General features: G+C 52.1%; 5 protein-coding genes across 5 annotated transcripts; 3 read left to right on the forward strand and 2 right to left on the reverse strand.

The window, feature by feature from the left end:
* Window positions 1–275: 275 nt before the first annotated feature.
* ASPZODRAFT_138219 (hypothetical protein) lies at window positions 276–1,424 on the forward strand (the record flags this gene model as incomplete). The annotated part of the gene is made up of 1 exon (XM_022724430.1): window positions 276–1,424. One exon carries the CDS (start codon window positions 276–278, stop codon window positions 1,422–1,424), a length of 1,149 nt encoding a protein of 382 aa, XP_022585608.1.
* A 143-nt stretch (window positions 1,425–1,567) lies between these two features.
* On the forward strand, window positions 1,568–3,172 carry ASPZODRAFT_318487 (hypothetical protein). The gene is made up of 2 exons (XM_022728224.1): window positions 1,568–2,661; window positions 2,719–3,172. The coding sequence occupies exons 1-2, from the start codon at window positions 1,711–1,713 to the stop codon at window positions 3,028–3,030; spliced, it is 1,263 nt and encodes a 420-aa protein (XP_022585609.1). The 5' UTR covers window positions 1,568–1,710; the 3' UTR covers window positions 3,031–3,172.
* Window positions 3,173–3,771: 599 nt separating this feature from the next.
* ASPZODRAFT_127108 (hypothetical protein) lies at window positions 3,772–9,391 on the reverse strand. Its single transcript, XM_022721655.1, has 6 exons — window positions 9,129–9,391; window positions 8,731–9,075; window positions 8,551–8,674; window positions 8,170–8,478; window positions 7,231–8,117; window positions 3,772–7,170 (listed from the first exon to the last, which is right to left on the reverse strand). The coding sequence occupies exons 2-6, from the start codon at window positions 9,059–9,061 to the stop codon at window positions 4,052–4,054; spliced, it is 4,770 nt and encodes a 1,589-aa protein (XP_022585610.1). The 5' UTR covers window positions 9,062–9,075; window positions 9,129–9,391; the 3' UTR covers window positions 3,772–4,051.
* Window positions 9,392–11,415: 2,024 nt separating this feature from the next.
* ASPZODRAFT_318834 (hypothetical protein) lies at window positions 11,416–13,057 on the forward strand. Its single transcript, XM_022728225.1, has 4 exons — window positions 11,416–11,462; window positions 11,548–11,765; window positions 11,841–12,427; window positions 12,513–13,057. Exons 2-4 carry the CDS (start codon window positions 11,731–11,733, stop codon window positions 12,944–12,946), a joined length of 1,056 nt encoding a protein of 351 aa, XP_022585611.1. The 5' UTR covers window positions 11,416–11,462; window positions 11,548–11,730; the 3' UTR covers window positions 12,947–13,057.
* On the reverse strand, window positions 13,027–14,904 carry ASPZODRAFT_156074 (hypothetical protein). Its single transcript, XM_022726252.1, has 4 exons — window positions 14,643–14,904; window positions 14,555–14,572; window positions 13,931–14,481; window positions 13,027–13,874 (listed from the first exon to the last, which is right to left on the reverse strand). The coding sequence occupies exons 1-4, from the start codon at window positions 14,697–14,699 to the stop codon at window positions 13,427–13,429; spliced, it is 1,074 nt and encodes a 357-aa protein (XP_022585612.1). The 5' UTR covers window positions 14,700–14,904; the 3' UTR covers window positions 13,027–13,426.
* Window positions 14,905–15,638: the final 734 nt, after the last annotated feature.

The following is a 15,638-nucleotide window of genomic DNA, read 5'->3' on the forward strand; positions in this document are numbered from 1 at the left end:
GAGGAGGAAGAGGGAGGAGAGAACAAAGAAAAGACAGTATCTGAGGTATAAAATCCAGTATTGTGACGGTAATAATACAGACCGAGTCGTCCGGATCAGGAAGTCAGAACGTCACGTTGGCCAACCCAATTGGGACCGACGAGAACCTTCCGTTTCTTTGTTCTTCTTATCACCCCCTTTTCTTCTCCTCTTCTATCTTCTGTTTTCTCTTCAGATTTCCTCCATCAGAGGTATTTCTCCATGTTCCTGTCGTCGAAACTCTTCCATCAACGGCTATGGGCAAATTCAAACGCACGCTGTTCCGTGCAACGCGAGTCACAGCTCTTATTGCCTCCGTCTCGCTCGCTGTACAGTTCTACCTGACTCGATGGCACCAGGCGGCGCCTCTGCTTTCGGTATTTGACCATGAGATGGACGGGGTTGAGCAGCACAATGGGACGTTGTGGGAGGTGCTCTTGAGCAAGCCGCGTCTCTCGCGTTGCGCGGCCATTGTGGGAGACTTCCCCCAGCTGGTGGCTCCCCTCAACACGCCAAACCTCTCGTTGACGGTGTTTGCACCCACGGACGAGGCCTTTGCCCGAGAGTTCTTCCACTGGGACTCGCCGTGGTTCTTCTATATCATGTTAGCCTCCTACCACATCGCCCCGGGCGAACTGTCACGCGAGGCCCTGCAAAGAAAGGGCACTGTGGGCACGGTGCTCAATGCGGATATCTTCTGGCTCTTCAAACAGCGGATCAGTACACAGCGGGTGGAATCATCAGTAATGCTCAATTATCTGTCGACCATTCTCGGTCCGGAACAAGCAGCCGTCAACGGACGACTGCATTATGTGGACCGTGTGTTGACGCTACCCGAGTCGACATCGCATGTTTTGCGTTCCTCGCCCGAGTTTCGCACCTTCTGCAAGGGTTTAACTGTCTCAGAGGTGGCCGTAGTAGTCAACGATACGTCGACACACGTCGGTCAGACGGTCTTTGCGCCGACAAACGCGGCCTTTAAGAAGCTGGGGCACCAGGTTAACCGGTTTCTCTTCGGACCTGGCGGCGAGGCGTATCTCAAGGCATTAATGGAGTATCATGTGGTGGCTAACCACACCCTGTTTTCAGACGTCTACTTCCACCACACGCAGAAGCAGCAGATTGATCTGACGGAGACTGATGTGACTTGGCTTCCGACACTGGCCCCCGGTGGGTTCAATCTGTCGGTCACGATCGAGAAACACGACTCGCAACCGGCAATCCGTATCAATAACGCGGTGACGGCCAGCAGGCCGGATATCGTTGTCATGGACGGAGTAATACATGCTGTTGAGACGGTCCTGATTCCCCCTGGTAGGCAGGAGGCCCTCGATGGCCAGCCTGGAACGATGTGGGATGGGACAGTCGACAGTTTGGTAGCCAGACTGCAACCTCTGATCGAGTAATGCTGGGGGATGGGAGGTGTTCTGATTTTTTACATCCCTCTTGCTTATTGCCATAACAATGCAAAGATGTGTGTGAGGATCTACATGTCCCTTGGGCCATTGCAAAGGCAGCTGGCTGTGCAGTTGCTCCCTTGCGTGTGACATATCCAACCACGCTGCTGCAGTTATATCGTGATATCTGCATTCAATCTGCGTCTGTCTAGACCTAGTTATACTCGTCTGTCTATCTAGCCGTCCCTGGGTCTCTCTTCGTCTGCTGTGTATCCCCATCAATGATATAATTTCAATGACCGGACACTTTCTCTCCGCTTTCAGGCCAACAGTTATGGAGAGTACTTCCAAGCCCGCCGACAACATCCGCGCCAGCTGCGACAACTGCTCACGGTCCAAGGTGCGCTGCAGCAAAGACCATCCACGATGTCAACGCTGTATCTACCAGGGCGTCTCGTGCATCTACAGCCCGTCCCAACGACCTCGCAAACGGCCCTACTCTGCCATAACTTTTGAGACGCGGATGCCCAAGAAGCTATCACCGCCGCCACCACCACCACCGTCACTACGACCGCCGCCGCCGCCGCCGCTACCGCTACAGCAACAAGATGCTCTCTTGTTTACCTCAGAAGTGGACGGTCTATCAATGGTCGAGGGCATGATGCCCTGGCGAGAGCCGGACGCACTCACCTTTTCCGTTACGGCAGGGCCTCCTCCACCATCAGCGGCGGCACCCTCGATGACAGATTCATCAACGGCAGCAACTGCAGCAACTCTCTCGACGTCGTCTCCGTGCTGGCCACGACTGGAGTTCCAGCCGGAATTCACCGACCCGCTGCCGCCCTTCTGGCTGCCTGATCACTGTGCCCATCTGGCCACGTCGACACTGCAGCGTCTGGAACTACCACCATCAGCCTGCTCACTGCGGATCTCGGCCAGCCCACCCCCCACCCCGGGCGCCACGGTGGCGATGCCGCGCAGCCTCGACACGGTGCTACAGGAGAACAGTGCGGCGATGGACACACTATTCACCATTGTGAACTGCTGCTCCTGTGCGGGGCAGGCTGATATTATCCTCTCACTGACAACCATCGCCTGCCGTATGCTTGCCTGGTACCAAGCTAGTCTGGACGGCAACTCTTTCGCCTTGCAACGCCGCAGCAGCATCAGTAGATGTTGCAGCAGAAGCAGTCGTGGCTCCGATTCACCATTTCCATCTTGCCCGCTACCATCATCAACTGCCGCCGCCGCCGCCGCCGCAGCAGCAGTAGCAACATCACTTCTATCGTCTTCATCTTCATCCTCGTCTTCGTCGTTGTCATCTACGCCCGCATCGCCGGCGTGCAGTCTAGCGGAATGGGTATCAATCCCATCGATCAACATCGGTGCCTACACGCTGAACGCAGAGCACTGCGACCGGATGGTGGCCCAGCTGGTGTTGACAGAGCTGGTCAAGGTGAACAAGTTTCTCGATTTGTTCGCCGCCAAGTACTGCATCGGTCTGGCCGGCGCAAAACCGGACCCAGGGATGGCCATGTATGCCGGGCTGGAAACCTTTCTACGCTCGAGGCTGCGTGTGGCAGTAGTGACGGCACGAGAGCAGCTGGAGGGTTAGGGTGGGAGAATTAGGTGTATTTGGAACGTCACATAGATATAAATTAATGAAGAAGTAATTACTAACTAGTTGTCATGTCATCCTGTAAGGGGACAGCTCCTGCCTTTTCTCAAGATAATACAGATACAGATTACAGCAATATAATCAGTTCGTCAGTTAGCTATGTACTGTACCAACTTATAGTTAGTTGAGGCTATCCAAAATTTCTAGCATGTACAGATCGACAGCACTATCGGCCCAACAACCAACCACCCCATCCAGCCAGCTGGAAGGTTTCTGCCGATCACTGCTCGTTCAACTGAGTTTTATTTGACTGGAACATGGTTCCAGGTATCGGTGGGAATTCTAGAATAGGCAGTAGTAGGTCTTTCGGAAACGAAGGTACCCATTTTAATACCTGGTTGCCTTGGTAGTCAACAACTCCTCTAGGTTCGATATTGCATGAGGAAAAATAGCGGTGTGAGCAATGGATCAATTATATATCTATACTTTTTTATTATCATACAGCATGTAGTAAACTACTAGGTTGTTCGAGCTATAATTATAGTACTTGACTGCTCTTGGATGAGAGATTTTCGTTTCTTATAATTGAGTATGAAGTTGTACAGCGAGTGGAAAGTCTTATTATCTATACAGAGTGACTACAAGGATAAGTTTATCTAGATCAATATAAGAAGAATTTATTATATAATTACATCAACACATTATTAATTATTCTATCAATTGAGTGAGATCATGCTAGTGAAGAATTGAATACTAATACTAGGTACCTTCTCATACAGAAACTTATACTGGTTCATATTACATAGTAGTTACAATGCAATTTGTAGAAATAAAAGTCAAGGAAACAAAGGGAAACATGGTCGCTGGCTTGGCGCTGGAATATACAGTTTAGATAAACAAAATAGACACAGAAAATAAAACAAGGGGGCGGGTATATAGGTTAGATATTGGGTGTGATCAAATACTCATGAAAGCAAAGACACATCAAAATGAAGAGAAGAGAAAAAAAAGTGTAGGCTTAATACCTACTCTCGATCATCTGGGGAACACTCTCAAACGACATCTGCTCAGGCTCCGGAGACTTGGTCCCCTGTGGGCGGGCGCCCGTGTTGGTGTTCGTACGCATGCGGTCTGTCAAGGTGCGAAACTTATAGCTGAGCGTCTCGTTGATGCTCTTCCCACGCCGGTGGGTGTTATTATTCTCAAATGATGTGCGCCTCCCGTCGATGACCATCGCGGGGCTGGCCGTTATCGCCCGTGGGAACCCAGACGCCATGTGCTCGTTGTCCATGGTCATCTCAATCATACCCGCTTCAGAGCCGGGAGGCAAGATGCCATCACCCATAAAAGCACGAGAATCGGCCGCTGAGTGCAGGGCCGGCGGTGGCGGCGGCATCTTCAAATGCTGCAGCTCGGGCAGGAGAGGCGGGCTGATTTCGCCGCTCATCCGTTCCCCAATGCCAACCGTCACGGTGGTAGAAGTGACATGGGGCCGGCTGTCACCTGCGCCCCGGCTAGCAGACCGGCTCCGAGGGAAATTTGGGTTGTAATGCGGGTGGTACGGCGGAAGTTCCAAGGGTTTTCTCGGCGATGCCTGGACTTCAATCATTGGAACAGACATGGAGCGGGGGATCCGGTCTGGAGGAATGGTGTTGGCCGCCAGCGTGGATTCAAAGGTTGCCGACATCGGCATCGTTGGAGGAAATGAGGGCGCCTCCTCCTCATTTTTTGCAGTCCGCATCGCTCGAGGCGTAGCGGGGAGACCAACAGCAGCCCCGTTGGTCGAACGAGGGGAGTGTGAAGATTCCGAACCACTCAGGTACTCGGGCGAGCTCTTCCTCAGCGGCAGCCGGCCCTTTGCTGACCCAACCAGAGTGGGCAGATCCGCAGCACTTTTCCCGGAAGACGATTGCAGTTGCCCAGGGAATGGGATATTCGGCGCTGACGGGTTTCGCGTTAGTGAAAGCCGACGTGCTTCCAGTTCTGCGGCTGCCAGCTCCTTCCGTCGCTGACCCGCTATATTCAAAAGCTTGATGGGGGCAGCTGTGGCCGCCGCGGCCACATGGTGGGCCTCATCGTCAGACGAGGCTAAGGGCTTCTCCGTAGGCTCGTCGCTATTGTTATTGATGCCATCCGGCTTCGCTGTTCCGTTCCGTTCGGGCTCCGAGGGCTCGTCTAGTTCCCGAACCCGACGGCTCCGGGAGCTGGCTCTGCTGCCACCGGGAGACCGGCCTGTTCTCTTGTCTGGACGGTGACTGCGGCTCCGTGGGCGAGACCGTAGTCGTTCCCGATCGCTAGCCACCAACCGAAACGCGCTGCCTAGCTGCTCTGTAGGAGGGAGGATAGTAGCCTCTTGCCGCAGAGCGGACAGGGGCAGTGGCGAGGATGGGGATCGCGCATTGGAGCCGTCCCGATTTCGACTCCGCCCCCGCTCTAGGGTTTCTACCTCAAGATGGTCAGGGGCTCGACTGGTAGAACGGTATCGACGAGTAGATGGAGTGCGGGTCCGAGAGCTACGACCCTTACCCTTGCTGCTTCTGCTCCGTGCGCGGGACTTGATGGAACGATCTGTCTTGGTCTGGCCCCCTACCGAATCCACTGGGGACATTTGTGCCGAGGAGCATGAAGAGTATTTAGCAGAAGGTGGGGGTTGGTGGTGCCTGCGATTACGGGACTCCTGACTGTGAGTTCGTCTAGCCGCATCTTCAGCGTTGTACCGCCCCCGGGACCGGAGCCGGCGATGTTCCTGATATTTCTTTTGATGGTAGTATGCTTCGTCGAGACTGCTGATATATTGATCAGTGCTCCGGCCGCTGACCACCATTGGGCTCTTGTTTGATCGATAGCCGCTATTCAGTGTGGATCCTGTATTCAGTGCTGATGATGCTGGACTCCGCCCATCCACATAGACTTCGATCTCTTCTCCTTTTTCCGCGGACGGTTTCAGGTTGATGCTCGAGCTTGAAGAACGATTAGATCCGGGCAAACGAATATGCAGCCCTTCCGGTTTGCGGTCACTGGAGGAGTTTCGACTAGACGGTCGGTTCTTGAGCGCATCAAAAATGCCAGCTGTCGGGCTGGGCAGTCCCTTGATGGAAGAAAATTTGTTGGAAGTAGCTTGGACAGCTGTCTGAGGACTGGGTCGGTAGCCCGCTTCTTTCCCCGGCTCATATCGCGCAGATGTCAACAGGGTCAATGGTTCTCCTTTGCTCTGCTGCTTCAAGTCTTCACTCTCTTGGACCTTTTTCTTGTCGGCCAATTGGGGAAAGGGGGGAGGGCTCACGTCGACTGGGGTCTCACCAATTGAGGCCAGGCGTCGTCGCATGAAGACTGGCGTACTTGTACCCGACCTCCCCCCTGTCGCCCGGTATGCCCCCAAGTCGGCTGGAGACATGCCAAAATCTCCAACAACCGACTCCGCAATGGGTGTCACCCAGGGCAGGTTGGTGGGCGTGCGGTCCTCGGACTTGAGACCGGGAAACCGAAACTGGTTTCGATTTTGGGATCCAAATGAGGTGATCAATTTCAGCGAGGGTCCCTTCATCGAAGGACCAACCACATCCCGCTCAGAGGACGGTACAGTCAACAGTTGCACAGGAGGAAATGGTGGTTCCGGAGACGCCAGAGGAGATACCCCACCTATCAGATCTGCGAATGAAGTGGTCGCCTGCTGGGCCGACGGAGAGGTCCATGGCTCCGACGGCTCGACCCCAGTACACATGAAGCAGCGGATTGCTAACTGCTGCTGAGAGTCTGACACAACATGCTCACCCCATCGGCGCACCAGGTGGGACTGTCGCAACCAGTCCGTGGGCGTCACCAGGCACGTCAGCAGGATAGCCTCGAGGAAGTAGTTCTGCGAGACATAGACCTCAATAGCGTCGTTTCGATCTCCCAGACCTAGCAGGACCGTAGCTGAGACATGTACATTGCCGGCCTCCAGCAGCTTTTGGACAAATGCCTGTCCAACTTTGTTGGCCTGAGTTTGACCGGTCATCTGGCTGAGAGCAAGAAGCATCCAGTCCGAAACCGTCACAGGCCCGGGGCCAAGCATGCTGACCATCTGATTTGTATCCGATTCTCCCAGCCAGCACGCCAGGAGGATGGCACTCTGACTGCCCTTGGGGTGGTGGCTCACTAAAAAAAAACTATCAGCATATAATAGAGAAAGAGAGAGAGTGTGTGAGAGATTCCTACATTCATTTCTGATCAAATCCTCAATGTCGCCGTCCCACCCAAAGACTACGCCCAGCATCTGTTGCCGCAGGTTGTCCGGCGTGAGATTCGTTTCATCCATGGGCCAATGTTGCCTATAAGGGACATCGATAAGCCGAGCGCGCGTGTAAGGAAAAAGGTCTATCTCCTGATGATGATCTACAACGGGAGAGAAATGAACCTCATTCCGCAACCGAGACGGGCCATAGGGGCTCTTCATGGATGATGAGGATCCTGATATAGAGGATGCATAGGCGATGGAGGTAGTTGTTTGTTGAATCGTGTTTCTATCGTTACGGGAGAGGGTGGAGAAGGTAGTACCGCTCTGCCCAGACCGAGAGATAGGGGAGTACGGGTTGTTTCGGGATCGAACAGACGCCTTGGAGTTGTGGATGAGGGAATTAACGTGACTTTTGACCGAGTATGGACTGCGCAACGGAAGCTGATGACGGGCTGCCTCCGACATGTGCGAAAAGGCGGGGGACTGTCTGCCCGAAGGACTTGGTTCTGGAAGGTCTGGAGACGGCTTCAATGATTTTTGTTCCAGAGCCTTCGGTTCGAAGGCCTTTGGTTCCAGAACCGTCGATTCGAGAGCTGTAGGTTCAAGAGCTGCCGGTTCGGGAACCGTTGGTTCTGAGACGTGCAATTCTGGAACTGGTGATGGTTGTGCCTGAAGTCCTGGAGGAAGATGCTGGACATTGGCAACTAGAGCCGGATTTTCCAAATCGTACTGTTGCACAGTGTACTGCGGGCCAAGGGTAAATAACGTAGCGCCTGGACCGTAACAGGCGATGCCTGTGATGCCTTCGACGGTAGGGATGGGTTCATAAGAGACGTGCTTTGTGCGGACGTCCCAGGACCATGTTTCTCTGGGGTAATTTAGCCATGTGAAACATCTTCATGTGTCTCCCATTCACTCACTTATTTAGATATTGAATAATTTTGCCGTTCTTGGACCATGAGATCCATTTTGGCGAGTCATTGGTCAAATCGGATCGTTTCAGGATGCGAATGGCCCTTGGAGGTTCCTGGCTGGGTGGTTTAGCCACGCTCCATACCCGCAGATCTCCATTCAAAGCCTGCGTGGCGAGCATGTCGGACTTTTGCTTGGATGAGGATGCATGCCATGTCAGGGATATAATTGGTGAGGGGGCTTTATAAGATGTAATGGTGTGTAAGACGGTGAACGTGGGTTGCAGCGTTGCAAGGAGGATTGATCCACTCTGATATCTTTGAAAACCCCGTTAGCACCCACAATCCATTCTGATGGAATCTAATGGCTTTTTTTCAACGAGTACTAACCCAATAGCGTATGTGCGGCAATCAGATCCTGGCGCCAGTGCAGTGATGGGATCATCCGTGGTGCGAACCGACATATGCTCCGAACTTGCCGGTTCAAACAGGATAATATCGCCCTTGCAGTTACCTAGAACTGATGAGTGGGTTATATTGACGAGAGCTATGGCACTTGACTTGGCTTACCGAAGGCGATATTACCATTCCGCATCCATGCGGCGACAGTCAAAGGTTCTAGCGTGGTGAAGCACGCCACCTCCGTGCCGGTGAACAGATCCCACACTATAGCGGTCTGGCCAACATCATAGCTGATAACAAGCCTCCCCGAGCCTCTTTCGGTCACATTATCAACCGCAATGAAGGCGATTTTCTCCTGGTGCCGTTCAAAGCGACGTTCAATGGCGAGGGTATCATGGTGGAGGCATAGAATGACCGAGCCCTGGGTGTAGAGAAAGAACGAGGCTGTCGAGGCACAAGGCTCAAGTCTCGCCTCCATATTTTCCGGCTGGGGGGCCATTGTTTTGAGAGTCTCTGTACATCACGTCAGTCAGAATGTGCCTGTGTTTGACCAGCTAGCTACCTACCTACTTGATCCAACTTGACAGCAGCCGCTCACCCGTACCTCTAGGTCGAGATAGCAGTACCGTACAGAGAGAAGACTCCTACCGGCATGAAGATGTCGGTGAAGCGGGAGACAGACACCCTCTAGTACCACACTCAAGGCAGGAGAATAAAAAGCACCGGAACCTCAGGAGGAGGAGGAGGGGGGGCGCAGGTCAGCGGTAAGCTCCCTGAACCGGCCTGGGGGGCTCCTTCCATGAGGGGAAAGAAACGGCCGGCCGGATTGGATCATCAGCGGCCGGCGGGTAGAAAAGAGCAGGGCCGTCTTTCCCGGCCTGATCCCAGCCATTGGCCCTGGTCGGCAGGGCATTCATTTCTTCCGGCAGCCAATCAGGAGCAGTATCTGCTGCAGGCACGCGGGCATTGCGACCTGGTCGGCGCCTGGAAAATGGGAGTGCAGCCTGTGATTGGCCTGTGTATCTGTAGTGGTCACTCGAGTTTCTTCACGCTGCATCTCCCGTCACCCGGTCCTGGCCAATCACAGCTCTTCCGCTGGGTGTCAGCGCTGGGCGGACTCGAGCTTCAGCTGCTGATTGGCTGCTTTGGCACGGCCACGGCGCTAAGCCTGGAGTTGGACTAGACCAAATATGGTGAAGTAAGGTATACTCCGAGGTGCCACCGATGGGAGTACCAGGTACCTTAGTATTCTATAGATACCTGGGTTAGTAAGTACCTATAGAATAATACCTAGGCTTATAAAACTCGGTTCCTGTCTATAAACACCATGTACACGTTTAGATTCCATAGCTTCTCAGGCAAACTCGACATTTTGCTGCAATGCACCGAAAGCAGCAATGATGCAATGTGATGTGATAGCGTGATAGTGATACAGACAGTTCTTATCGGATTGCGGGGATCGCGTCCGAGTTGACCAGGAACAAAGCAAATAAATTCGATGGCTGGTGTCTTGGAATCATGCAATGCTTTTTACCGGTACCTGTCAGTTTTAGTCTGGTTGATTTCGCAATCATGGAGTACTTGTGTGACTCGACGGAGCATGCCTGAGTAGTGAGGTGTCTATCGGGAGTACAAAAACAGATACCTGAGGCACCACAGACCAAAGCAGTCATGTGAGGAGACTAGGTACCCAAGGGCCAACAGACCGCTCCTTCCTCTCGCACAATCGCCATCGTACGTTGTGGGTGTCATGGAAAGGGTTCACGCTTTCGATCAGGTCAGTACTCGTCAGCGTTGATGTTCTACCTGTTTTCGACACATGCTAACCCGAGCAGATGAACACTCCTCAGGCTCCACTCCAATCATTGACATGTCCGAATAGCCAGGTCATATATTCCACGTCTCGAGCTTCAGTAGTCGACTCTGTTTGTCGGCATTGTGGCGTCTCTGAGTATGATCAGGGCCGCAAATACAATGCTTTAAGACAATGCTTTATGGAGAGATCACATGGATATACACATCTTGCGTTGACGAGAACCGCCTCGACGAGGATCTCGTCGTAGAGGGTAGGTACATACTGAAAGCCACCGGATCCAAGAAAGTCTTTTTGAAGGAGCAGGGATATTGAAACTGAGCGCTACTACTACATTCATATACTACGTATAGTCCTGGGGTCTATATGGAGAACTGCACCGTCAAAATCATGTATGTATACACCACTCTTACTATTCCTCCTGCTAGAACTAACCTTTGACAAGAAGTGGCTATGATTTATCGACTTCGGGACTCCGTATCTGCGATGAAAGAAGAAAGTCTAGAAGATACGATAAGGTCGAGTTCTTCCTTCTCCAGAGTCCCAGTTGAGGCGATTTCATTCTATCTTGACACTGAAATCCTCTGAAGAAAAGAAAGCCAAGGGTGATTTATTGCCTCGGTCACAAGGCAATATGTCATGGTGGCTATGCAGCCACTACTAACTTAAGTGTCATTAATGGACTCTGACCAACTCAAAGGCCTCTGTCCATTGATATGCCCAGCCACAAGCCTACTTCTAAGGGATCCACCCCCAGCACAGCCATGTCAACCCTAATGAAACATCGAGATATGGTGTACACTGCAGTTCGTGTCTGCTTAGCCTTTCATAGACCTCCATCCATATGCGAGCACATTCATCAATACACTGATTCGACCGATACACGCAGATGCAGTTTTTTTCTTGCTCTTAGTTCTGTCTCTAATGCTTATTAATGTGATTACTTTTCTCGAGTATCTCAGGCAATTCCAGTCTTTAATGTTGTTCTACACTGCAACTACTTACTAATATGAGAGCATATATAAAATAGAATACGAAGCAACTGATCTCTCATATGAATATATCTATGAACATCATTATATGTCTAGTAAGCCATATTTATATTATCTCCATTTACTTATCTTGAAGGCTGTGTACTTCACTGCGTTCAGCATGGCTGAGCAGCATTCAAGGCCTTGCCCCGTTACGAGGAGGCGTTCTCTACACCAATCGAGACAATGCTTGAATTGTCAAGAATTCATATACTATATAGACACGAGGCAGTCGGTGAGTCATCACGAGAAAAAGATAGTATATAGTCAGGTTGTTTCTAGTTTGATAGCAAACTGTTCCTATCTGATCTTCAACAATTGATCATGGCTACCAGCAACGAGACCATTGTAATTATTGGGTGAGTATAGAGTATATTCTATATATTCTCATCTGATATGCATATAAATCGAATTGGTTATTAATTAATGTCTAGAGCAGGAGTCACTGGCCTCTCCAATGCCCTGTACATCCAAGAACACCTTCGCCCCTCCCAGTCCATCCTCCTGATCGCCACTCACTTCCCCCACCACACCTCCATCAACTACGCCTCTCCCTGGGCAGGTGCCCATTACCGGCCTGTACCAGGCTCCTCGCCACAGCTGGTACGAGAAGAATGCCAGGCACGCCGGACATATACCTTCTTCAAGGCGCTGGCGGCGTCCGACCCCGCTTCCGGCGTGCAGGCTCTCGAGGGCATCGAGCACCTTGAATCCCCGCCAGACGAGTACCTCGACGACACCCTCGTCGCGAATTCATACGGCCATCTCGACGAGTTCCAACTGCTTGACCCTCCCGAACTGCCTGAGGGTGTGAAATGGGGCGCCCGCTACAAGTCCTTCGTGGTCAACTCGCCTGTTTACTGTGCGTGGATGCTGCGCCGGTTCATTCTCCGAGGCGGCGTCGTGAGAGAATACACCCTGGCGGATATCATGGAGGCGTTCCAGGTAGCCCCGAATGTCAAGACAGCAGTCAATTGTTCGGGGATGGGCTTTGGTGATCCCAAGTCATTTCCAATCCGGGGTACCCTCTTGTCCTTTTCTTCCTCTCTTTATTTTCTTCCTCTCTATTAAGCCTACTGTATGACTAGTACTAATATGTAGCTCAGGCCAAACATGTCTTGTTCGAAACCCCTGCTCTGCAACGATCACCCGCCAGAACGCAGACGGCACCTGGTCATTCTGTATCCCGCGCCCACTAGACGGAGGCACCATTATCGGGGGCACGAAACAGCCGCACGACTGGACCCCGACTCCGCGCCCGGAGACGCGGAAGACCCTGCTCGATAACGCAGCGAAATGGTTCCCCTTTACGCCCGAGAGCGGCGGCCGGTTCGACCTCATCCGCGACATTGTCGGGCGCCGCCCCGCTAGAGAGGGCGGGATGCGTATCGAAATCGAGGACCTGGCTCCCGGAAAGACCGTCGTCCATGCCTACGGCGCTGGGGGGAGGGGGTATGAACTCTCGAGAGGGGTTGCGGAGGATGTTGTCCTGTTGATGCTTGAGAGAGGCTTGTTAAGGGAGAGGCAGGCGTCGTTGTAAATTTCAAGGCTTTAGTTTATACTGAAGGTTATAGCTATAGCCATAATTTATCTACTAGGTAGTATACACAAATCTGTTTTGACCTCGTAATCCTTCATCTTATTCTTGACATCTAATCATCAATTCTACTCGTTAACCACCGATCTACCTGATCCGTGTTTACATGCCATACACGGCATAGAGCTCCCTGGGACGGTGCAGCGAAGCCTGCGGCGAATACCTTACATCCAGCCAGTCTCGGTTAGAGAAAGGGGAGGGAAGGAAAAGACCACCCACCCCACCCGGAAAAGGGCAGATGAAGATACTGTGAAGAGCAACTTCAGGGGTTTTGCCCCAGACTCCCACCAGACCCCGTTGGGAAAAGAGGGGACTTTCCTCCCTCTTCTTCCTCCTCCTCCGCAAAGCGCGCCCCCCACCCCTTCCCCGGAACAATTTTCCTCAAAAACACCCGGCGCATGGAAAAACCAGGAAAAAGAAAGCTCAGCCTTCGCCTTCCAGCGCGGCGGTCTCATCGGCCGCCGGTGCTCTTGGAATGGCACCACCGTACGCCAGTGCCATCCGCTCCTCTTCTTTCGCCTCACGAAGCCGTTCCGTCTCACGTCGCAGCGCTTGGAGGTTCCATGTGTCGTTGTCCTCCTCGTCGTCGGAGTCGGAGTCGGCCTCGCTGTCTTCTGCACGCCAGTTGCCGCTCTCGAAGAGCATCCGGCCAGTCGCCTCCTTAGCCTTGCGGGCCTGTTCTTCCGCAGCCTTCTTGTCGAGCCGCTCCTTCTTCCACTTGGCAAAGGTCTCGGGTGTCACCGGCGTCAGAGTGCCGGAGAGCTTGTGTCGTTCGGAATCCAGCCAGTCTTCGAGCGTCAGCGTGTTCAACGGTGACTTGTCCATCAGAGCCTTTTCGGCGGCCCTTTGCTCTTTCGTCTTTAGAACAAAGCTATGATATTGTTAGTAGAAAAGAATATACCATGTTGTTGTTTTTTTGATACGTACCCAGGTGGCAAGCTGTGTTTGTACATGCACTTGTCGCCCCCGTTCGGACAGACCCAGAACCAACCGTACTTCTGATTTTCGACAGCCTCGATAAAGTACTTGCAGACCTTGTCGGTTGTGGTTCGCGGGTTTCCATGCTTGCTCAGCACGACGTTGCGCAGCTTCTCTTCGTCCCATTCCTCCATGGTATCCTTCTTCTTCTCCTCCTCCTCCGCAGCCTTGGCGTCTCGCGAATCGGTGTACAGATCCCTCTTGGCCGCCTTGCGCTCGACGCTCAGGTCATGGCTGAACTTGCACTTCTTGCCCTTCTCACAGTTGCCCTGCTTGTAGAAGACACACACGACCGTCTTGGGGTCCACGCCAAACGGCACTTTCTGGACTTGCACGGGCTTGAACAGCTCGGCTGTTTCTCGTTTGGCGTCTTCTGCTGCCTTCTTCTCGGCCTCTCGTTTGGCCTTTTCCGCTGCTTTGCGCTTCTCGTCAAGAGGTTTGTTCGATTGCGCTTGTGCTTGTAGCTGGGCGATCTGCTTGGCTGCCTTGCCACCTTTTTTCTGTTGCATATCAGTCCAACTGTCCAGTGGAAGACTCTCGCCTCTTTCCAAGTGTGGTGTGTCTCCAACGTACATTTTTCATGCCAAAGGTCTGAAAAGAAAAAAAAAATCCAAGTCAGCTCCTCTTTCAATGCGACGGAAATTGGCAATCAGCGACAAACCTTGTCTTCGACCGAGGCCTTCTTCTTCTTCGGCTCCGCCGGCTTTTTGGGAGGCATCTTGACTGTTGCTGTGACGTTCTAACAATCAAATAAATTTCTCACAGTGGCGGTCGGGAACCCGGCGTGGGATTAAAAGACAATAGAAATAAGCAGACGCTGAATGAAACTTTTGAAATCTTAACAGCAGGTCGCCTCTGCAATAACAGAACACTCAAAATGATCGTGGGTCCTGCCGGACTGGACTGTGCCAGGAAGATGACGGTGGAAGCAACTCGTCCCTCCATACAGCGCAGATTGGTTCAGGTGGGATAAACTAGTCACGTGACCTGTACTGAATTCTTGTTAAACGAACGAATAAGTTGACTAACCCCCGGAGGATTGGCTGCGGGAGCTAACAATCGCCCTTAAAGGCATAGAGAGCGCTATGAAGCCCACGCGAGGCCTATAAAGTCCTGGAGTTCTTATAACCAACTACCGTACCTACTAGGTAGTTTATGAGATATTATTATAAATGCTAGTTACTATTGAAGATTCTACTTAATGCCTTCAGTTACCAGTACCATATACAATTACTCTAGTATAGCTGCTTCTATTATTCTACTACTGTGCCGAAGATACTTGCGAGGGCCTTGTACGAGTATTGATCCAGTGGCGATCTCACTCGTATTGGTATATTCACTATTTTTTAGTGGAAGAGGATACTAGGCACTGTGCTTGCCTTTTCTCTTCACTTCGATCCTAGATAGGAACAACAACTCCCTTCCACACATTGACTCAGGGGGCTTCTTCACCTTGCCAGCAGGTCGTATTTGCCTTGTGTATAAAAATGACGAAAATGGCCGAGAAACTTCTTCCTCTCCTCATCCCTCCTCATTTGCTGTGTTTAGACCTGTCAGCGTGTTTCATTATACTGGATCATGATAATGACCACAATGCCACAATATCCTCAACTTGCCCAATCTATTCGCCTTGGTATATGTCTTAATCTCGCTCCCC

This window comes from Penicilliopsis zonata (assembly GCF_001890105.1).
Source record: "Penicilliopsis zonata CBS 506.65 unplaced genomic scaffold ASPZOscaffold_1, whole genome shotgun sequence".
Lineage (NCBI taxonomy): Eukaryota > Fungi > Ascomycota > Eurotiomycetes > Eurotiales > Aspergillaceae > Penicilliopsis > Penicilliopsis zonata.